The 24087-nt window shown below is 43.9% G+C and overlaps 1 protein-coding gene across 1 annotated transcript; it reads left to right on the forward strand.

The window, feature by feature from the left end:
* The first annotated feature begins 1449 nt into the window (after positions 1-1449).
* RCN1 (reticulocalbin 1, EF-hand calcium binding domain) lies at positions 1450-19257 on the forward strand. Its single transcript, XM_006864860.1, has 6 exons — positions 1450-1716; positions 9281-9474; positions 10764-10942; positions 12682-12742; positions 17768-17967; positions 19140-19257. Exons 1-6 carry the CDS (start codon positions 1463-1465, stop codon positions 19245-19247), a joined length of 996 nt encoding a protein of 331 aa, XP_006864922.1. The 5' UTR covers positions 1450-1462; the 3' UTR covers positions 19248-19257.
* Positions 19258-24087: the final 4830 nt, after the last annotated feature.

The following is a 24087-nucleotide window of genomic DNA, read 5'->3' on the forward strand; positions in this document are numbered from 1 at the left end:
GTAGGGTTTCCTAGGAGCAGTTGATGGGTTTGAACTGCAGACCTTGCAGTTGGCAGTCTAGTGCTTATCCTATAGCACCATACCAGGACCTAACTGCTGTTGTTGCTGTGTGCCATGGAGTCAGTTCCAACTCATAGTGACGCTGTATAGGGTTTCTGAGACTGTAAATCTTTACGGGAGCAGAAAACCCCATCTTTCGACGGACTGCCTGATGGACTTGAACCACTGACCTTCTGATTAACAGCTGAATGAGTAACCCACTATCTTACCAGGGCTTGATATTCACCCTGCTCTCCCTCCACCCCCACCAAAGCAACAACAGAAATTTGTGCACTGCCCCATACAGCAGACACCAGTCATAGATGGTTATTTAAGTTAAACCAATGAAAGTCCTAGTACTTTCCGTTAGTTGCACTGACCACATGTTAAGTGCTGATTAACCGCCTCTGGTTACTCTATTGGACAGCGCAGAAATATACCATTTATTTCCCTCATTGCAGAAAGTTCTATAAGGCACAGCTTCTCTATAATAGTAACATCACTCCAGATTCAATGTCTAAACAAGATTTGTTAGTTTCATAAACGGCTTTTTAAAATGAGATGTCTATGTTTAGAAATCAAAACATAAAACTATGGAATCTTGGTTTATTTTGGGAAAGGGGGGCCATCTGCCAGTTTGGGGCCTGCATTCCTCTTAACATCTCTAGGCTGGAAGGGGACTGGTCCCTTTAAATGTGCCTTCTGGGGTGGTCTACTGCCCTTACATTCCCTGTTGTCATACTGAAGATACCCACCTAGATTTTAGTAGCATTTGAGTTTGAGGCCTCCGTTTCTGGGGAAACTTGCCCACTCTAGTCTCCTTCCAGTCTCCTGTGTTTGTAACCAGACTTCAAGTTTTGGCAAGTGGGTTGAATTTGGTTTAAGAGCACATCTTGGGTTGGAGTCGGTGGGTGGTGGTGGTGTGAGATTTGGAATTCCACTTTGAAGTTGAGATGGGACAGCACCTCCTTCCTTCCAGTTCTCCGAAAAAGGAAGAAAAGAGAGGGAATTTTATCATGAACATCTGTTGCTTGAGAAAGAACTTCTTCCCCATCTTCCCTTGAGTCCTCCAGTCCCCATCCCAGTTCGCTTGGGCCCGCCTCTCGCTAGAGATCTCAGGGAGGGGCCCGAGTCGAAATCTGAGCCCTGCACCCACCACCCCGGCTAGCTACGTGGCTCCGCAGCACAGGCCTCCCCCCGCAGCCCAACAGGCCAATGGGCGCGTGAGCGGGGACAGCTCCAAGCTTCCCAGCACCAGCCCGAGGCGCGTCCCTCTGCTTGGGCACGGGGCGGGCCCAGGCCGAGAGGCTGGACCATCCCCTCCCCTACTCCGGCCCCAGCCCTGCCGGCGCCGAGCTCCGAGCCCCCATTCCCCAGCGGCTGCTCTGGCCGCGCTTCCCTTCAGGCCGCCCTTCTCTGGACGATGGCGCACGGTGGCCGCGGTCGCTGCCTAGGACTCGTCCTGGGGCTGCTGCTGGTGTTGGCGCTGGCTCCCGTGACGCTGCGAGCTAAACCCACGGTGCGCAAGGAGCGCGTGGTGCGACCGGACTCGGAGCTGGGCGAGCGGCCGTCCGAAGACAACCAGAGCTTCCAGTATGACCACGAGGCCTTCCTGGGCAAAGAGGACTCCAAGACCTTCGATCAGCTCACTCCCGACGAAAGTCAGGAGAGGCTGGGGTGAGGCCGCGGGCTGGGCTGCTCTCAGGGGCGGTGCAGGTGCCTGAGGGGGCACTGGGCGGGAGACACGCGCGGCAAAGCGAAAGCGAAATCGCAATCAAGAGGGGTCTGAGGGCGGGGCCTGCCAGGCAAAGCCGTGGAGCTCTGGCAGAGGTGCTGGTGGGTTCAGGGGACCCGGCCCCGAGGACCCCTGCCTGGGGATCGCTGGCGGGGAGGTAGAACGTGGCAGCGGTCGAAGGAGCCAGAGTGGCGAGGGCCCGCCCCCTCCCCTTGGTTGCATCAGAGAGGAGGGGATAGAGTATACAAAAGAAGAGTTTGTCCAGAGCGGCCTTTTTGTGACACGAATTATTCCCCATCCTGGCAGTTTCTTCTTACCCTATTGCCAGAAAGAGGAGCTTGAGACACTGCTAAGATTTCACGGATAAACATAAATGGATTAAAGATGACAGGGGCAGGCGAGGGAGAGGCTTGATTCCTGGCTGTGTCTCTCTGCTGAGACGTTCTTGCCGTCTGCTTAATCGTCCAGTAAATCTGATGTTGTTGTTGTTGTTATGTGCCGTCGAGTCGGTTCCGACCCACAGCGACCCTGTACAGGGTTTCCGAGGGTGTAAATCTTTACGGGAGTAGAAAGCCTCATCTTTCTCCTGCTGAGCAGCTGGTAGTTTCGAACCGCTGACCTTAAGGTTCGCAGCCCAATTCGTAACCACTAAGCTACCAGAGCTCCTTAGGGGGTATAAAACTCTGGTTGTTATGAAGAGAAAGCAGTTGGGGTTAGGGACTTGGGGGCGGTGGGTTAAAAACTGGTCTAATTTCTGCCCTTAGTAAATGTCTTTGCAGGCACTCAGTCCTTTTGCAAGTAATTCCTGTGATTAGATAGCGGAAGGGTGACTTGGGTAGTGGCTTGTGAATTTCACTATTGAAGCCAGAGAATCAAACCTGGGAAACAAAATTTTAGTGTTTCTGAGCACTGGCCCAAGGTCCTCTGGTAAAACATTCAGGTATTTGGAAATCGTTCCACAGCTGGATTAGCAGCTCCCCTAATGCTAGTCAGAGACTCAACTGGGGAGAGTTCTCGCAGCCCTGCCCACTGAACACCAGGCCTCAGGGAAACTTGGTACCTGTAGATGGAGGTTACTCCTGCCCTAGTACATAAAAAAGAACACAACCATCCCTGTACTGCTGGAAGTCATGAAAGGTCAAGGAGCTTGGTTTGGATATGAGACTAAATTAGAACTATTGTGTAGGTACACTAGCTGCCTGCTCATGATAAAAGGATCTTTGAACTTCAAAGCCACCTCCACACAATCAACTGCTCTTTTACAGAGAAGTACTTTCTCCTCTTGTTTGGGACTTTACAATGGGGACCATTGATTAGTTCAGTCTGTTGTATTGCTTTGTGGCACTTGGAGGCTGATATATTCTGGGGCCCTGGGTGGCAGCCATTTGGGGCATTGACATTGAAGAGGAGGCGGGGCAGGAGTTTTGGAATCTCGATTCAAAAACTCTGGTGTGCATTCATACTGCTTGTCATTTAATGCCTAGTGATGAGAGCAGGTGCTGATGGAGTTTGTCTGGGTTTGATCCTTTTATGAGCATCTTAATCTAATGTTTTTTCTTTTATTCATGCAACAGGTATTTGAATAGCTACTGTGTTCCAGGCACCACCCTGGTAGAGACCAAGAACCTTCTCATATTCTAGGCCTCAAAGTGTATATAGTCAAATGAAGAGACAGTTACACAACTGATACGGCACATACTGCTGTGACGGTGGTGTGTGTAAAGTGCAGTTAGCACATCATGGACAAGGAGCCCTTAGGCTTGAAGGTGAAGAAAAGGGGTGGTGGTTTGGAGGAGTGTTACTGATCAGAGCTTGAGGGATGACTCAGAAGTTGCCAAGTGTACAATTAGGTCAAGCTATTCCCAAAGAGGAAATAGTTCTATTATAAAGGTTTTGAAAACTGTTCTGGGGGAATGAGAGTTGTTGGGATGGTAAAGGAGTTTGTTGTTAAGTGCCGGCAAATCGGTTCCGATTCATAACGACTCTGAATAGGGTTTCCGAAGAGTGGCTGGTGAGCTTGAACCACTGGTCTTGCCATTCAAGCCGACCTTGCAGTCTAGCACATTAGCTTAGGACTCCACGTAAAGGAGCAGGGAATTAAAAATAGGTGGTGGAAGTGGAGAGAGAGCCAAGGACAGAACAGGATAGACTTCATGAGATTATGTAGGTAAATTGGCATAGGGTCCTAGAAACTCCTTAGGAATGTCAAGCTGGAATAGGGTAGAGAACATGCCTCAGGGAGAGGACAGACAGGGAAGAGGCAATGAGGGCCTGGCCAGTTCAGATGTGGGAGGAGAGCATGAGTTCAGAGCCATGTAAGTGAAACTGGTGGATCTTGCTCTTGACTCAACATGGGGAAGACAAGGCAGGAAGAAGTCAAGGGTGACATCTTGGTCTCCAGTTGGGTAATGAATGCACGCCCACCTGTAAAATAAATCTAGAATGCAGTACCTCTCTGTCTACATTGCCAATTGCATGTGTAAACTTGAGAAGGAGGAACATGACTGAATTGGACACTTTGTCACCAATACCTGACCACAGATTCTGAAAACCTGACAGCTCTAAGGTTCTTGGATGCAGTAGGCTAGAGATTTGCTATAAATGTGCCTCTTAGAATTTAGGAAAAATAGCCACAACTTGTCAACGTTTGAGTGAGGTCACCTATAGATCCCTATTTCTGGTTTCTTTATTCCTACCTGGCAGTCGTAGTCTGGAAAGGGACAGCCTTGTTTGGTGGCTGAGGCAGGGGATCTCCCAGTTGCCATATGTGCTTGCCAGAAGGCTTTGCCTATCTCTGTTACTTGTTGGGTGTTTGTTTTCTACCCACCTCTGATTGAAAGTATTGTCCTTAGTGAGGAAGTACACACACACACTCCCTTATTCCTCACAGTATTTCCTTTTGTGTGTGTGTGTGTGAGGGCTGATAATTTTTTTTTAAATGTTTTATTGTGAATTATGTGATAGTTTACATAGGAGAACGTTAGCTTTACATTCATTTCATTGCCATGGTTACAATCCCCTCCATACATCATCAACCAACCAAAGGGTATATCTTACAAGCCTGACCCCCGCCCCCGCCATCCCCATTTCTCCACATCATCGTCTCTGCATCCTTCTGTGTCGTCACTGATTCTCTTGGTAAGGTCCCGGCTCTCCGCTCTTCTCCCTTGATGGTCCCAGGGACCTCTGCTCCTACACTGCAAAGTCAATCACTCCCCTCCTTTTGCTACAAAACGTCTACCTTTACATTTCCAACCCTCACAGTCAGTCCTGATAACAATTATTCACTATTGAATCACAAAAGACCTAACCGCATTCCGCCCCCCCCCCTTGTCATCAGCCCACCCAGACAGATTGGATACTATTCAGTAGAGATTCTACCTTCCTCCACACCCTCTGGATCTAGCTTCCCTCTTGCTTGTAAGCCAGTCACTTCTTGCCTTTGTAGCCCCACCCCCATTTTAGGTAGCCAATGTCCAAGTTGCCCATCCATGTCTACTCTTCTCACAGTATTTCTTCTGACGTAGAGATTTTTACTTTCAATTAAGAGATAGGGAACTGAGCAGAGAGAAGTCACCATTTTTTGTTGTTAGTTGCCATTGAATTGATTCTGACTCTTGCTGACCCCATGTGTACAAAGTAGAAGTGTTCCATAGGGTTTTCAAGGCTGTGACCTTTTGAACGCTGATGGCCTGGCCTTACTTTCAAGGTGCCTCTGGGTAGGTTTGAACCATCAACCATTAGGTTAGTAGTCTAATCTCTAGCCAGTTGTACCACTAAGACCATATAGACCGTAAGCACCAAAGCCAGAACGAGGATCAAGGTGTTCTGATTGTAGTGTTGGGCGTTGTCCCAATAGCTCTTGAGAGTTTTAAAGAGAAAGGTTAAAATCTTATTTATTCTACCACTAAATATTTAAATATTTACTATACTACTACTGTATCATACTGAGCTGTGCCCTGGATGTTCGCTTGAACAGATTAGATGCTGTCCTTTCCATGAACAAGTGTTTTACAGACTGATGTTGTTAAATCTTTGCTAGTCAGAATGCTCCTTAGAAGCCAGGATGACCAGACTAAGTCTCTCATACTTTGGACATATTGTCAGGAGGGTTCAGTCCCTGGTGAAGGACATCATGCTTGGTTAAGTGGCAGGTGAGCAAAAAAGAGGGAGACCCCTAACAAGATGGATTGGCACAGTGGCAGCAGCAGTGGGCTCAAGCTTAGCAACGATTGTGAGGATGGCGCAGGACTGGGCAGTATTTTGTCTCTGTGAATTGGAACCAACTTGATGGCACCTAACAACAAAAACAGTCTGAAAGTCTGACTTTGGATAACCAATGGACATGTTCATCACTGTGTCCTCAGGATTAGAGCAGTGTTTGGCACATGATATAGGTAGACGGGAGTCCTGGTGTGGTGCTGTAGGATAAGCACTGGACTGCTAACTAACCATTAACCAAAAGGTTCAGACTTAGCAGCTACTCCTCGGGATTCCTATACTCGTAGGATCTCCATGAGGCGAAACCAACTCCATGACAGTTAGCAACAACAATGTAGGCAGGTTGGTAGGTAGGTAGAGAAAAAGAGCCAAAAAGAGAGATGCCTGCTGTCCAATCGACTGACTCATGGCGACTCCATGTACAACAGAACCAAACACTGCCCAGTCCTCTGTCATCCTTACCATCACGGGAGTGTGGAGTTTCTCAATGCAGCCACTGTGCCCATCCAACTCAGGGCGCGTCTCCCTTCCCCTTGCTGACTCTTTCACCAAACATAATGCCCTCCTCCAGTGACTTATCCCTCCCGATGACATGTCCACACAAGTGAGTTCTGCTGTGATCCATAAGGTTGTCATTGGCTAATTTCAGAAATACATTCCTAGGCCTCATTTCCTAGCCTGTCTTAGTCTGGAAACTCCACTGAAACCTGTCCACCCAGTTAATTTGAAATATTAATGGTATAGCTTCCTTCATCACAGCAACACACACGTCACCACAGTCTGACAGATGAGTGGTGACAGCCCATAGCAGGCAGGCTCAATACTGCACATTGTTGAAAGAAGCCTGCAGTATCTTGGAGCAAAGCCTGAAAATGCTTGAGGTTTAGTCTTTCAGTCTTGGGATCTGTTAACGCTGTATGAAGGTACACTTGAAAACTGCGGCAACATCACACACAACGTCCTGAAAACAGAGTCTGGGCTCCCCAGGTTCAGGTAGGAGTGGGTCCCAACCTATTTGATTATTCACTCCAGCCCTTGACTCCTCCCTACAACCTCCCCCAAATCCTCGCAGTAACTGGAAATTTCATTTATTAGTCTGTATTTATTAAACAACGAATGAATTTGATTGTCATTTTTAAAGATTAGCAGCCAATCAGATCCTCTGTTCACAGTAAGAATGATTACCATTGTGTTGATAGAATTCCAACCCAAAGCAAAAAAAAAAACAAAAAACAAATATATATATATATATATTTCCATAATTACCTTGCATAGCTTCATTACAGGTAAATGAACTGCTTGCAGGGGAATCACTTATGGTTGCTTTTGAAGGTCTCTAGAGGAATGATGTCCCTAGCTTGGGACCTTTGGCATAGAGATGGGGAATGATGAGTTTCCAGCCTGAAGTTTACCCTGGATTGGGGTTTAGAATAACTCTTTGAAGTATAGTTGGAAGTTACTGAAAGCTGGGCGGGGAGTGGAGCAGGCGACACCAGTGGGCATTGGGTTCCTTAGCCTAGAGTTGGGGCACCTGCAATTGCTCAGTTTTATGCAAATTACATGCTTTTTTTTTTGCTAACTGGGTTCTGTGCCTGTTTTGGAAGAAGTGCAGCCAGAGTGCTCCTTGGAGGCCAGGATGGCTAAGCTTCGTCTCTCCTACTTTGGACATATTGTCCGGAGGAAACAATCGCTGGAGAAGGATGTCATGCTGGGTAGGGTGGAGGGTCAGAGAAAAAGAGGAAGACCCCCAACGAGATGGATCAGCCAGGTGGCATCATTGATGGACTCAAGTGTGGCAGCGGTAGTGAGGTTGGCCCAGGATCGAACATTGTTTCGTTCTGCTGTGCATGGGGTCACTATGAGTCAGTTCCGACTCGATGGCACCTGACAACAACAACAATATAGAACACACATACTATTTGTGTAAATATATGGTAGCTTCATTTATGTTACCGTCCATATTTTATGCTTTCTCCAGTAAGATCTGATCTTTAAGATTCAAGTGTCTGAATACAAAAAAAGAAAGAAAGAAACAAGCCCCCAAAACAAATAACTCACTTATCTTTTGGTACATAGCAATGACATTTTTTGCAGTGGACATAGAACCAAAAGTCTTGGGTTCTGACCCAAGATGGACCAGATGTGCAATGTTAGGAAAGTAATCTTGTAACAGTAACTTTGGATTTCAGTTTCCACTACACACAAATGACAGAGTTAGACTACATCAGGCAAATCTAATGCCAGGATGTAGCAAAAGTATTACTGCAAAATCCTAGATGTCTTTATTAAGTAAAACTGTGAAACTGTAGTTTTCTCAACATACTCTCCACCTAGGTCTATTCACTTCTGAAGGTGATGTTTCCATCTGTCCAGCCCTTTCCAGAAGAATTCTGTACTGATTTACACCATGTCAAAACAGCTTTAGCATCCGTGAGGCACTCAAATTGTGTTTCTTTTAAATGTTCTTTGAGTTTATGGAACAAAAAGAAGTCCAAAAGGGCAAAATCAGGGCTGTAGGATGATGGATGGGGTAAGCTTTCCCAATGAAATTCTCCCATGACAGCCCTTGCTCCTCTCAAAGAGTGAGAAGGTACATTGTCTTGATGGAAAATATTTCCTCAGTGCAAGTTTCCTGGCCTTTTTCTCACCAATACAGTTTTCCATTTCTTAACACATCTTCCCCTGCTATCGACCTCTGTTCTTCAAGAAAATCTATCAACATTACCCCATTGGAATCTGTAAAAACAGTCACCATAACCTTCAGCATTAACGTCTCTGCCTTGAATTTAACGGCCCAGCAATGCCCTCAGAAGGCCTTGATTTTATGGGACCATTTCATGAGATGAAGGCAAGTGTGTTACTGAGAAAACTTGTTTGCAGCCCTCCAGTGCTCAAAGTGATATGTTTAAACACCTTTTGTTTGGAATAAACTCATGCATGTGTGAACTAGAACCCTAGTAGCAATATTTCTTGACTTACCCTCTTATTAGGTCAACTCTTAAGTAACTGGTAGTGGCCATTCCAGAGCACTTTGTTGAGAAGGAGTCTAAGAACCCCCAGGTTTATCAAGACTGGGGGAGCATCAACAAGTGAGTCTGCTGTGAAGACATTGGATGTGGGTAAGGCATATCCTTTGAAAAGGATCGACTTGAAGGGGCTTCCTAGTGCCTTCAAATGATAGATTCCAGTATAGTATGCGTGCATTTTAGTTTCTGCAGGTCTTTGATCTTTTGTAAGACCAGGGTCACACGGTCTTGGTGTTTTTTGTTTTGTTTTGAACTACAGGAAGATTGTCGATCGAATAGACAGTGATGGGGATGGCTTTGTCACCACGGAGGAGCTGCAAACCTGGATTAAACGGGTGCAGAAAAGATACATCTACGATAATGTTGCTAAAGTCTGGAAGGATTACGATCGAGACAAAGACAATAAAATTTCCTGGGAAGAATACAAACAAGCCACCTATGGTTACTACCTAGGTAGGAGGGGCTAGAGAAATGACTACACAGCTTCTTGCAGGAAGCACTCCACTCTCATCTGATCCACTTCCTTTGGGGAGGTGTCATAACCTCTTAAGTATAACCTGTTTGTGTACATCTTCCTCTCCTTACTGGGAGTATACAGTTTATTTGGAAATCTGGTGTGGTGCTGTAGGATAAAGCACTGGACCACAAGGTCTGTTTGAACCACAAGGTCGGCAGTTCAAATTTACCAGCCGCTCTTTCGAAACTCTATACAGGGTCATCGCTATGAGTTGGAACTGACTTGATGGCACTTAACAACAATAACAACACAATTTATTTACTCTTGAGTGAAGTCCTAGGTGGTGGGTTGGGTGGGGTCAAGGAATGAATTAATAAAAGATGCCGTAGACTTAATCACTGCCCTCCTGAGCTTAGGGTCTCAGAGGCACACACAGTAAACAAAGCAGAGAAGACGCATTTCTGTGATACATTTTCTAAATGCTGCTACATTTAGGTTTTCAGAAAGCAGGAATTGTAGCTGGTGGAACAATCAGGGAAGTCCTCTTGGAGGAGGAGGGTGGTTTGGGAGCTGGGCCTTGAAAAATGGATTGCTATTTGGAGAGAGAGGCTAGTGGGGAAGGTAGGTAGGGCAGTGCACTCAGAGACGTTTACACGGTATGAGTACTGCTGTTGTTGTTATGTGACGTAGCCACCCTATGCTCAACAGAACGGAACACCCCCAGTCCTGCGCCATCCTCTCAATTGTTGTGACACTTGAGACCATTGCTGCAGCCACTGGACCAATCCATCTTGTTGAGGGTCTTCCTCTTTTTCACTGACCCTCCACTTTATATGAATACGAGGAAACCTCTTATGTTCCAGATCGAAGAATTATATAATGACAGCAGAATTCTGGGAAAAGAAGCATGGCATTAGTATTGTGTAAAGCCAGTTTCTATAATGCCCCTTTTAAGCCCTTGTTGTTGTTGAGTGCCGTCAAGTCAGTTCCAACCCATAGCAACCCTGTACAAGGTTTCCGAGGAGCAGCTGGTGAGCTTGAACCACAGATTTTGCAGTTCAAACGGCTTTGCAGTCTGGCGCATTAACCCACAGCGCCACACCAGGACTTAGCCACACGAGCCCTTAGTACCTGGATTATGGAATGGCACAGTTATACTGAGGCATTCTGAAATAAAATGGTTCAAAAGCCAGGCCTATTGTCCCATGTCTACAATGAAGGGTGCATAGTTTGGAAGAAAATGCTTCCCTTGGCAGCAGTGTCAGCTTCTGTTTGTATTCTGTAGGAAACCCTGCAGAGTTTCATGACAGTTCAGATCATCACACCTTTAAGAAGATGCTGCCACGTGACGAGAGAAGGTTCCAGGCTGCAGACCTCGACAGTGACCAGACAGCTACTCGGGAAGAGTTCACTGCTTTTCTGCACCCTGAGGAGTTTGAGCATATGAAGGAAATTGTAGTTTTGGTAAGATAACTGAAGAGCCTGGGCTGGCTCAGAACCCGGGAGAAAGCTGCACCTTGATCTTCCATCTCTCAGAGAGAAAATGTTTTCGCAGCCTGAGAAGATTTGGAGGGCTCTGAAGCGGGATGCATTGGAATACCTGCTTATCCAGTAAATTGGTCAGGGCAGGCTAGCTACAGTAGCAAATAGCCCACAATCTTAACTCTGTGACACAATAAAAGCTTATTATTGGCTTTTACAAAGTTTACTGCAGACATTCCCAGTCAGGTGCTCATTCAGATATCCAGGCTACTTCATCTTGTAGCTTCAAGGTCATCCTGGTAACAACCATTTGGCAGACGAAAGGAGAGAGATGGGTTAAGAAGAAGGCATAGTAGCTTATCCTAACTGCTCAGGCCTGGAAATGAGCTATCCCTCCGTTTACATGCCATTATTGTTGTTATTATGTGCTGTGGAGTCGGTTCCAACTCATAGCAACCCTGTACAGGGTTTCCAAGGCTGTAAATCTTTACAGGAGCAGAAAGCCTTATCTTTCTGCCGTGGAACAGCTGGTAGTTTTGAACTGCTGACCTTGCGATTCACAGCCTGATTCATAACCATTACATACCATTGGCCCCAGCTAAATCTGAGGAGGCTGGGAGATGTTGTTTGGGTATATGCGCATATGGGTTTAGTTAGCAACTAGCTAGTTAGTCTCTGTCCTTTTTTTAAGCTTTAAGAGGAGTAGGAAAAAACAGAAATGAGAATCCACTGGAGTGTTAAAACCATGTGGAAACTTAAAAACCGTATTTGGAAAGGCTATTGCCCTTAGGTTTATATCTTTGGAGGGTGAATGGATTAGGTTCTACACTTTGGGAACTGGCAATGTTTGAAAGGCCTCTGAGTGTAGATGTTTTCTATACTGTCTTGTTGGGTCCCAAATGCCTTCATTTTCTACAATTAATTAAATATTATCATTTACCTATTTCCTGGGCAGATAACACAGAACCCCTTCCAACCGCTTCAATGCAGGGAAATATCTGGCCAAAAGTTTTTTTTGTTGTCACGTCTGGACTTTGTTGATTACCTGGTTGGTGGATGGGTCCACTCTTGTCTCATTCTTCATTTTCATGATCACCTGATTCCATGAATTGGGCACTGTCTCCAGGAGTAAGTTCTGCTGACTACCCAATATCCATGTCCTAGTAACTCATTTGGTAGAGGAAGATGAAGATGGGATATTATCCACAATGCATTAGGTGCCTTGTAGGGCAGCCACTGCTCTCTGGTTGGTATCTTCTTTGACCCAAGATGCCTCTGAGTTGCTTTGACAATGGTTAGTAAACTCATTGTTGACCATAGCAAAAACCTAATTGTCAAATGTACTTTCATCTTTAAATTGTCCACTGTTTTATATTTTTTCTGACACCAGTTCAGTGTTCATAGTCCTAACATGGTAGTACTGAAATGGATTTTTGTAATATCATTTAGTGGTTCTCAAATTAGATTCCTCAGCTGCTACCCCAGGTATTGCTTTGGCTCGGTGGTGAAATGGTTGGCCTGGGAGGGCTTTCTGATATGGTCAGAACAACCCTGGGCTTAGGAGTACATTCTCATTGAAAGAGAGTTCCACTGTTAAAGATGTGGGATGGGGGAATAGTTACAAAAACCACTGCCTATTGTTTACAGATAAAAACACAAAACCACCCAGGAGGATAAAGAGACACGCCAGAAATCCTCCAGCATTCTCCTTTTCTTCCTAGGAAACTCTGGAGGACATCGATAAGAACGGAGATGGCTTTGTGGATCAGGATGAGTACATTGGTAAGTGTGGGCCTGAACTCTTGCTCAGCTACCCCTGCTGGGCAGTATTCCTCCACTCACATGTCTGGCCACTCTCCCCACCTCCCACCCAGCATCTCTTAGCAACAGCTGCAAGAGGTAGGTCTTGCTCCTGTGGCTTCCCAGAGGGGACAACCTTCCTGATTTTCACTCCAGTCTCAGCGGAGCAGTCTCAGTTAGTGGAGAAGAGGCAATAAGCATTGGACCACTAATTGCAAGGTTGACTGTTCAAATTCACCTGCCGCTCCTTGGAAACCCTATACAGGGTCACTATGTGTCAGAACCAACTCGATGGCACTTAACAACAAAACAACATGCACTTTACAAAAGGAATTACCTCTCTAAGAAGGAATTCCTTTCTATGGAGAGCTCTGCTGGAGTGTATAACCAATTCCACTGATCACAACTGTACCTTCTCAGAGCCTCCAGGCACTGCGGACACGCATTCTTTTTCGAATCTTTCCCCTGAGACTGCTCTAGCCAAACTATAAACATATGGGCTCTCCAATCCCGTTTACAAAGGTAAAATTGGGCAGCGTGGTGAAGGGCACCTGTCAGAGCCCTAGGGCCTCTATTAACCAACCTAGTGGTTTGTGAAGTGCCGTCGAGTTAGTTTCAACTCATAGCAACCCTGTATAGGGTTTCTAAAGAGTGGTTGGTGGGTTTGAACTGCTGACCTTGTGGTTAGCAGTCAAGTGCTTACCCTACAATGCCACATCAGGACTCCTGTAAAGTGCATGCTGTTGTTAAGTGACCATGAATCGGTTCTGACCCAGTAACCCTGTGTAGTGTTTCTGCAGAGCAGCTGATGGGTTTGAGTTGCCAATCTTGTGGTTAGAAGCCCAGTGCTGATCCTACAGCACCACACCAGAATAAAGTGCATGTTATTGTTGTTAAGTATTGTTGAGTTGGTTTTGACCCATAGCGACCCTGTATAGGGCATCCAAGGAAGCTGCTGGTGAGCTTGAACCGACCGCCAATGTTACAGTTCAAACTGGCTTGCAGTCCAGTACATTAACCCACAGTGCCACACCAGGAGTTCAGTAAAGTGCATGTTGTTGTTGTTGAGTGCCATAGAGTTGATTCTGACCCATAGTGACCCTGTATAGGGTTTCCAAGGAGCAGATGGTGAGCTTGAACCACTAACCTTGTAGTTAAAGGCTTTGCAGTCTGGTGCATTAACCCACAGTGCCACACCAGGACTAGCTACCCCTTAATATAGCCATTTTTGACTCTGGTCTTGAATCCTTTGGTTGGTAAAATGCCCTACTTGGCATTTTGTCTAAAAGGTCTCTACTTAAACAACATTAAAGAGTTGTTTTCAAAGATGTGAACACTGAATGAGACTCAAATTAACACACTTTGGTGGGAACTCATCATTCCTGATTCTAGCTCTCCCTAGTGGACTCCTGGTGTGGCACTGTAGGGTAATGCACTGGACTGCAAAGTCAACTTGAACCGCAAAATCGGTGATTCAAGCTCACCAGCCGCTCCTTGGAAACCCTAAACAGGGTTGCTATGGGTCAGAACTGACTCGATGGCACTTAACAACAACAAGAAGTGGCTATGGTATTTTTAATCCCCTCATATGTGTGTGAAATTTGGACAAAGAATAAGGAAGACTAAAAAAACCGATGCATATGATTTTGATGAAGAGTACTGAAAGTACCATGAATGCCAGAGGAACAGAGAAATTTGTCTTGGAAGAAGTATAGCCAGAATGCTATATGAGGATAGTGACGCTTTGTCTGTCTTATTTTGGACATGTGGTCAGAGGGACCAGTCCCTGGAAAAAGACATTATGTTTGATAAAGTGAAGGGTCAGCAAAAAAGAGGAAGACCCCCAACACGACAGATTAACACAGTAACAGAACAGTGGACTCAGACATAATAACAATTATGAGGATGGCGTAGGATCGGGCAGTGTTTTGTTCTGTTGTGTACAGATAGGGTTACTAGGAGTCGGAACCGACTAGACAGCACCTAACAACAGCAATAACAAGTAACGAGGAGCCCTCCAAGCATAAAGGACTGGAGCAGACAAGCAGGACATTTCCATCAGATTTCATCAGCTACTACTTCCGAGTTTTGCCACATGGTTTTAACTGCAGGCTGCATTCTCCTCACAATAGCTTTTCTTTCCAAGTCTCCATAAACTTTATACCCTAAAGTTGTTCTTCTTGTTGGTTGCCATGAAGTTGGCTATCCCATGGCGATGGATTTAACAGATTGAACTGTTGCCCAGGCCTGTGCATCTTCGTGATCATTGATATGCTTGAGACCCTTGTTTTGGTGGCTGAGTCAGTCCATCTCATGGAGGGTTTCTCTCTGCTTCACTGACCCTCTACTTTTCCAAACACCATATCCTTTTCTAGAGATTGTTTTGTTTGTTCTTTACCATCACCACAGTAAAAGCTGAGAATCATTTGATTTGAGTGTTGACTTATGAAAGAAGGGTGGGATATATATATATATATATAATAGCACTATAGGATAAGCACTGGGCTGCTAACCACAAGCTGCTAACCTACCAACCATTCCTTGGAAACCCTTTACAAGGTCACTATTGAGTTGGAAACGACTCTACAGCACTTAACTAGAACAATAGAGAAAATTAATTACTATTAAATGTAAAACCAGACATTGGTGGTTGTATTATTTTGTCACCCATACACAAAAGCAAATGTCTTTAGTAATGAAGAGCAAAGTTTTCTTCTAATCATTAGAAATTATATTTGATCCTAAGAATCCAACACTGTACCCTGTCTGCCTGTGATAACAGACAGGTAACTCTCACCACAGTAATTAAAGTGCTCTTGGTGGCCCTACCTTTGTAGGATAACAACTACTGACAGCTCTCTTGTCAGTGTAAGCCATAAGAGCTTCCTCCTGTCTGAGGCTCATGAGAGAGGCATTAAGAGCTGTGGATGTCGCGCTTTGACAGTGGTGATGGGATGGAGACCGACAGAAAAAGCTGACTGATTAAAACAAACATTGAAGCACTTTTGATTAAAACTCTCTGCTTTTCCCGGTCCTCCTGAACTCTGCAATGAAATGGTGCAAAGTCAGGGACAAAACTCTTTGAGCATCTGCCCAAAAGAACCATTCCATTGAGGTCACTGGACTGAGAGGGAAGTGGCAGCATGGTGTTTGACAATCGAATTCTGAGAAATTTGCTGTCAGGGTTCATGTCTAGCAAGTGAGTTTCCATGTCTGGGGGTACCTTCTCAGACGGAGATGGATGGAATACTGGAAGGAGTGTGGTGTAGTGAGGAAGGACACAAGAAATTAGGAGTCCTGGCTCCTCTGCCAACTAGCTGTGTGATTCTGGAAGTCCTATAACCTCACTAAGCCTCAATTTCTTCACCTGTAAAATAGAGGTAAATAACACTTGTGCTTGTAGGATCAGTTGAAGCTTGAATTAGTTATATATGAGGAGCTTAAAAATGTTCATGGAAAGATGGAATTAAGAGATAATGGAATTTTTCCACGATCTTTTTGAAGTCCCCTTGTATGTGTAGCAGTTCTTTCTGAAACTGCAAAACACTGCAAATCCTACATGTGGATCTACCTGGTGGCTGAACCAAGGGTCTTGCCTCTTTCTCCTTCATTTACTTCCTGCATCCTTTACCTCTAGCCATATTCAGGCTGTGTTTCCATTGAAGACTGTGCACAGGGTATCTCTCTTTTCCAAGAAGATGTAGTGGGGAATTATTATTGCCTTCTTTTTCTTTTCTCTCCCATTTTGTAAATGGGGATAGTGATTATCTTATAGGAATGTTGTAAGGGTCAAATAAAATATGTGAATGCTCTTTGGAAACAATCTAAGCAATAGTAGGCAATACAGTGGTTAAGACTATGGGTTGGAAGCAGAGTGCCCATGTTCCTGTGCGGGCTCGAGTTCGTACTGACTATGGGTCCTTGGGCAAGTCTGTGCCTCAGTGCTTTTAAAGTGAGGATGATAACAGCACCTACTTCATAGGATGTTGTGAAAAACATGAAAAAAAAAATGTGAAGTATCTGAACCGAAGAAAATGGTTAGTGTTGGTCATTACTGGTTTTCACCTATGTAGTGCCATTTTGTTTTAGAAGGTTTTCACATAAAGTGACCTATTTGATCTTTGTTGTTGCTGTTGTTAAGTGCCATTGAGTTGGTTCTAACCCATAGTGACCCTGTATAGGGTTTCCAAGGAGGGACTGGTGAGCTTGAACTGCCAACCTTGCGGTTCAAAGCGACTTTGCAGTCCAGTGCGTTAACCCACAGCGCCACACCAGGACTCCATGTTGTTGTTGTTGTTGTTCGTGCCATCAAGTTGGTACCGACTCATAGCGACCTTATGCACAGCAGAATGAAACACTGCCTGATCCTGGGCCAACCTCACTACTGTTGCCACGCCTGAGTCCATCAATGCTGCCACCTGGCCAATCCATCTGGTTGGGGTCTTCCTCTTTTTCTCTGGCGGCCCTCCACCTTACCAAACATGATATCCTTCTCCAGTGACTGGTCCCTCCTGTGTAACCCTGTAATTTATAAATCATTTTCTCCAGTTTTACAGGTGAGGCAACTTAAGGCTCCGTTACTAAAATAAGTAATTACAATTGCTGAACAAAGTGAAGAGACAAGATTTATTTCCTGGCTCCTACACTCAGTTCTTTCTATTCCAGTCCTGGTGTGGCACTGTGGGTTAATGTGTTGGACTGCAAAATGTGCTGGACTGCAAAGTCGGTTTGAACCGCCTGGTCGGCAGTTCAAGCTCACCAGCTGCTTCTTGGAAACCCTATACAGGGTTGCTGTGGGTTGGAACCAACTTAATGGCACTTAACAGCAACAACGCTCAGTTCTTTCTATTCCAAGAGGCATTATTTTCCCTGAGAAAGTGTCCACTAACTGTGTGGTTCGGTCTCTTGATTGGTTGCCACCCTTCCAAAACCTGAGGAAGTCAAGTTTTTCTCTGCCTTTTACCTTCCAAATTGTGTTCGTAACCAGAGAACAACCTTCCTTTCTAGCTGATATGTTTTCCCATGAGGACAGTGGCCCTGAGCCAGACTGGGTTTTGTCAGAACGGGAGCAGTTTAATGAATTCCGAGATCTGAACAAGGATGGAAAGTTGGACAAAGAAGAGATTCGCCATTGGATCCTCCCTCAAGATTATGACCATGCGCAGGCTGAGGCCAGGCACTTGGTGTATGAGTCAGACAAAAACAAGGTATTTGACAATCTTCTGGAATCATCTGTTGAAAGCAGAAAATTTACATAAGATTGGTTTTGTTTGCTTCTTTGGCGATAGCATTGACCTGCCTGCCCTATCCTTATTGACATTTCTTACTCTTGCTTTATAGAAGAAACCTGTAAACATGACCCAATACCTTGATAACCCACAGTGAGTTCATTAGCCCCGACATTCACTGATAGTCTGCTATGAGTCACAAGACTTACATTAAGTCACTTATCCTAGAATCACAGAGCCAGTAGCTTTATTTGAAGTGAGCAAGACATGGATGTAAGAAGTATATTTGTATTGTCCTAGTATGTGCATGGAGTCCTTCTGTGGCTTTGTAGAATCAACACTGGACTTTCTAACCATAAGGTTGGTGGTTCAAACCCACTAGCTGCTCCTTGAAAATCTTATACAGGGTTGCTATGAGTCAGAACTGACTCAACAGCATTTAACAACAACAGTATGAACTTACTCATCCATTGATTCAGCCTATGATGTAGTAGGCACACAGAAGCTTATCATATTAGAGCCCAGCTATCCCTGGGCAACCTCAAATTCTTTTGGCCATGTTTTCTAGGAAGGATTATTTCAGAGTAAGTCCAGGCCTGGTGATTTGCTTCCAAGAGTCTGTTCTTCTCTGCAAGTCCCCTTGTATATGTCACACCTTGGAGTCTCCATTAGTCAGACTTGACTCAATGACAACTAAACAATAAAACTAATATTTCGGATTCTTTAAAGATTCTTAGCACTTTAATACTCATTGATCAATATCCAAAAATTAGTAAAATTTAGAAAAAAGTCCTGCCTCATCCACTTTGAGCATCACTCCAAATTCTCATGAAACGTCAGTTAGGCAATAAAAGGGAAATGTAATTCTCAGGACCTGTGTTGGGAATCCCAGAACTACTTTTAGACACAAGTGGATTGTACTTCTGTATTATTCAAAGACTCAACTGATGTATTTTAGCACATTTTTTTGTAGTAGGAGGTTGTTCTAATTGGGGTTTTGAAAGGCAGGTAATGGTCAAAGAGGTTGTTTCTTCCTTGTTAAGTGTAGTGCTTAAAATGTTGCAAATCAATGAAATAACATGAATTTCATGCTGAACTGACAGTTTTACAAGGGCTTCTTTTACAGACCTCTTCATTCTCTCCTCCTACAGGATGAGAAGCTGACTAAAGAGGAGATATTGGAGAACTGGAACATGTTTGTTGGAAGTCAGGCTACCAATTATGGGGAAGATCTCACAAAAAATCATGATGAACTTTGATACACACTCAAGCAGACTGTTGGAAGCTTTCTTATTGTTTTGGATGGTTGTTCCAGTTGTCTAATTTACACCAGTTGTGTCTGACAAAAAACCCAACAATTTTAATACCTCTAATTGAGGTAAACATTGATTTTCTTTTGATATTTACTGCAAGATAGTCATCACTATTCTTTCAGTAAGATTCTTTCAAAATACATTCTAATCTTGGTAAATTATGATTCTCCATGGAGATGCATTGCTAAAACATGACTTTTCAGGTTTTTTTTCTATTAAGTTTGAACTACACTGAACTAAAGCTTGAAAAAGCCCTATTATTCTGGGAGTAGGGGTGGGGGTTGGGGATGGGGCACTATATAGAATGACTGATAATGCATTTGAATTACCAGTGTTTTTACATTTGCCGTTGTTAAATAGTTGGTGGGGAAAATTCTGGTTTTCTAGGTAGGCTTATTTAAAAGTAAGTCTGATATTTTGAATTCTTCCATTTTTGAATTTGTACTCTGAGCTGTGACTGTAAATGGTGTGTAAAGTATTTGAATTCATTTTCCTGTATGGACCCACTAATGTGCACAGTGAATCCACCTCTTTGGTTTTTGTTTTTTTTATAATAAGCAATAAAGAAAGATAATGTGAAAACATAATAAACTTCAGAGGTAGAGAAGATGAATGTCAAACATATGAAAAACCATACGAAAATGGTGCAAACACTTTAAGTATACTTGAGAAAATTTTCTTGACATACCATTGAGGGAGATGAAAAACTGATCTTTGGTCACCGACTGGAATGAGGCTATGAGGCAGTGTACTGGAAGACATGTGGTATGCTGGAACATGGCCACCTCAGTCCTGGAGCGCCCATGACCCTCAGACCTGTACCCAAGACAGCTTACATCATGGAATAAGGATGAGGTGCTGTTCCAAGCCAATGACTGGTAGAATAAAAGCCTTTAACAGGTTGGAATTCCACCCTGTTTAGTAGGAAGTGAATGGAATAAAGGATTACACTGAGGGTATTCTACTGTGTGCTATGGTGTTTGACTTCACACAGGTTATTTGTGACCTCATTATTCCTAAAGACATACTAATGGGGATGGGATTGCATGAGTAAAATCAATAAAAGTTTGTTTTTTAAGGTTCAGTTACTATAGTGTTCTGTATTTCCATGGTCTTATACTAGATTTTCTAGAGAAGCAAAACCAGTGAAACATATATATTTGTGTATATATATAAAGAGAAGTTTATAATCAAGGAAATGGCTTACAATGGTAGAGTTCCAGGTCCTCAGTGGAATTGAGAGAGAGTCCCTCCCTGTATCCATTATACTGGGAGCAGGCCACACACCCAAGGAAGCATCCTGTCAATTGATTGGCTGCTCATAGCCACTCATCATAGTTAGCTCTGACTATATAAGGTTTCATCACCATGGAAACAAGCACATTGTAACTGCTAAACCATGGGAATCCTGGCCTAGTAAGTGGACAAAGAATCCTAATTATGACACCCATTCTAACTAATTTAATATATGTCTATATACTTCCTTCTCTATGCTAGTAGGGAATCTGCAGGCCATTTTGACTAAGATCTTTCTGAGACAAGTTTCAGTGGAAGAAAGAAAGTCCAGACTTGATACAATGTCTCCACCTGCCTTTACAACATTATCTCCTTCTTATCCCAGCTCCACTGACTTCCTTTTTGGTTCTCAAATGTATTGAACATCTCAGTTTGCTAGTGTTGCTGCTGTAAAAACAACAAAAGGACACACAAGTGGGTGACTTTAAAGAATACATTTGTTTTCCACAATTCTGGAGGTCATCATTCTGTACACAGGGCACGGCTTTAGGAGGAGGCCCATCTTTCTCAATTCAACTCCTAGCAGAGGTCCTGGTGTGGCACTGTAGATAAGCACTGGACTACTAACTGTAGATTGGCAGTTCAAACACACCAGCTGCTCCTCAGAAAACCCTAAGCAGGGTTGCCATGAGTTGGAAGCAACTCGAAAGTACTTGAGAACAGTATCTGTTGACAGCTGCCAACAATCCTTAACGTTTTGTAGATGCATTTCCCCAGTGTGTCTGTGTGCACATGGTGTCTCCTCCCTGCATGTGTGCATCTTTGCCTGTTCTTTTGTATGTACCACTCAGATAGGATTAGGTTTAGGACACCCTGCTCTGGCATTCTTTCATTAACATAACAAAAGATAACCTTCACTTCCAAACAGGGGCATATTATAGGTAGAAGGGCTAGAACTGCAAATATATTTTGGGGGAACAAAATTTAATCCATATCACTGAGTTCATTCTAGGGTGGACCTTGTACTTGGCTGCTCCCTTGGATTCAGAAAACCCATCTACCACATCCTCCAAGGCCAGGTAATGCACATAAAACCTTCGGACCCAACTATTCAAAGTAGTCCCCACTCTTGTTCCTATCTTATTTCCCTATTTTATTTTCTTCTTGGCACATATGGCCATTTGCATTTTGTTTCCTAGGACTACCATAAAATGACCACAAAGTGGGTGACATACAGCAGGTGCTGATTCAGTTTTGGGGGCCAGATGGACCATGCTCCCTTCAAAGACTCTAGGAGAAGACTTTGCCTTTTCCAGCTTCTGGTCACTTCAAGCTTTCTTTGGCTTGTGATTTCATCATTCTAATGCTCCATCTGGTTAATCCAGGATGATTTCATCTCAACACCCTTTATTACATATGCAAAGACCTGATCTCCAAGCAAAGGTCGCATTCATAAGTTCTGGAAGTTAGGACTTGAACATATCTTTTTGGGAGCATCATCATTCAACCTACTGCACCATTTGACGTCTGGTTTGTATGCTACCTGTCTCTCCTTGGCAGAATACGAGCTCCATGAAAGCAGGAGTCTGGTCTGTCTTATACTGCAGTTTCCCAGGAGAAACCTTAGAATCTAGCATATCAGGGGGCATCAAAAGTTCCATTCCTTTTTATTCCAATTTTCTATTAAATTTTTGAAGCTCCCTCATATAAGCTGTTGTGGTTGCTGCTAAGTGCTATCAAGTCAGTACTGACTCATGTCAACCTTATGCACAACAGAAATGAAACATTGCCCAATCCCTCGCCAACCTCACAATCATTGCTATGCTTGAGCCCATTGTTGCTGCCACTGTGCCAATCCATTTGGTTGGTCGTCTTCCTCTTTTTCACTGACCCTCTACTTTACTATACATGATGTCCTCCTCAAGGGGCTGGTCCCTCCTGGTAATATGCCCCAAGTATGAGAGATGACAGTGTTTCTTTGCTATTCATAAGGTTTTCAGTGACTAAATACTCAGAAGTAGTTCGTCACTCCATCTTCCTAGTCTGTTTTCATTTGGAAGCTCATCTGAAACCTGTCCACCATGGGTGACCCTGCTGGTATTTAAAATACCGGTGGAATCGCTTTCAGAATCACAGCAACTCACAAGCCACGACAGTATGACAAACTGACAGATGAGTGGTGAAGAAAATGAAAACAAGTCCATAAGAGCCAAAATATGACCTTGAATATATCCCACCTAAATTTAGAGATCATCTGAAGAACAGATTTGGTACATTAAGCACTAAAGATCAAAGACTAGAAGAGTTGTGGGATGACATCAAGAACATCATACGTGAAGAAAGCAAAAAGTCATTTAGAAGGCAAGAAAGAAGTAAAAGGTCAAAATGGATGTCAGAAGAGACACTGAAACTTGCTCTCCAGTGTAGAGATGCTAAAGCAAATGGAAGAAATGAGGAGGTCCAAAAGCTGAACAGAAAATTTCAAAGATCAGCTCAAGAAGATAAAGCCAAATATTACAACAAAATGTGCAAAGATCTGGAATCAGAAAACCAAAAAGGAAGAACACACTCAGCATTTCTCAAGCTGGGGGAACTGAAGAAAAAATTCAAGCCTCAACTTCTGTTATTGAAAGATTCTCTGGGCAAATTATTGAATGATGCAGAAAGCATCAAGAGAAGATGGAAGGAATACACAGAGCCACTGTACCAAAAGGAAGTGGTTAATGTTCAACCGTCTCAAGAGGTAGCATATGATCAAGAGCCAATGATACTGAAGGAGGAAGTCCAAGGTACATTGAAGGAATTGGCAAAGAACAAGTCACCAGGAACTGATGGAATAAAAATGGAAATATTTCAAGAAAGTGAGGCGACACAGGAGCCACTCACTCATCTATGCCAAGAAATCTGGAAGACAGCTATCTGGCTGACTGATTGGAAGAGATCTGTATTTGTGCCCATTCCAAAGAGAGGTAACCCAATGGAATGTGGAAATCATCGGACAATCTCTTTGACATACCATGTGAGTAAAGCTTTACTAAAGGTAATACAGAAACAACTGCAAGCATACATTGACAGAGAACTTCCAGAGGTTCAAGCCAGATTCAGAAGAGGCCTTGGACATTGCTGATGTCCAATGGCTGAAAGCAGAGAATGTAAGAAAGATGTTTGCCTGTGCTTTACTGACTACGCAAAGGTTTTCGATTGGGTGGATCATGACAAGCTATGGACAACATTGTGAAGTATGAGTATTCTAGAACACTTAATTGTGCTCATGGGGAATCTGTACTTGGACCAAAAGGCAGTTGTTCAAACAGAACATGGGAACAATGAATGGTTTAAAATTAAGAAAGGTGTGCGATAGGGTTGTATGTTTCACCACACTTATTCAAGCTGTATGCTGAGCAAATAATCTGATAAATTGGGTTCTATGAAGAGATACTTGGCATCAGGTTTGGAGGAAGACTGATTAACAACCTGCGATATGCAGATGATACAAACTTTCTTGCTGAAAGTGAAGAGGACTTAAAACATTTATTGATGAAGATCAAAG

This window comes from Chrysochloris asiatica, unplaced genomic scaffold, assembly GCF_000296735.1.
Source record: "Chrysochloris asiatica unplaced genomic scaffold, ChrAsi1.0 scaffold00072, whole genome shotgun sequence".
In the NCBI taxonomy this organism is placed as follows: Eukaryota; Metazoa; Chordata; class Mammalia; order Afrosoricida; family Chrysochloridae; genus Chrysochloris; species Chrysochloris asiatica.

Excerpts from the sequence above, each read along its gene's own strand:
- RCN1 (XM_006864860.1), top strand. The coding sequence starts at position 1,463 with ATGGCGCACGGTGGCCGCGGTCGCTGCCTAGGACTCGTCCTGGGGCTG. Across the intron at positions 1,717-9,280 it reads GAAAGTCAGGAGAGGCTGGG|GAAGATTGTCGATCGAATAG; the intron begins GTGAGGCCGCGG and ends TTTGAACTACAG. Across the intron at positions 17,968-19,139 it reads ATGAGTCAGACAAAAACAAG|GATGAGAAGCTGACTAAAGA; the intron begins GTATTTGACAAT and ends CTCCTCCTACAG.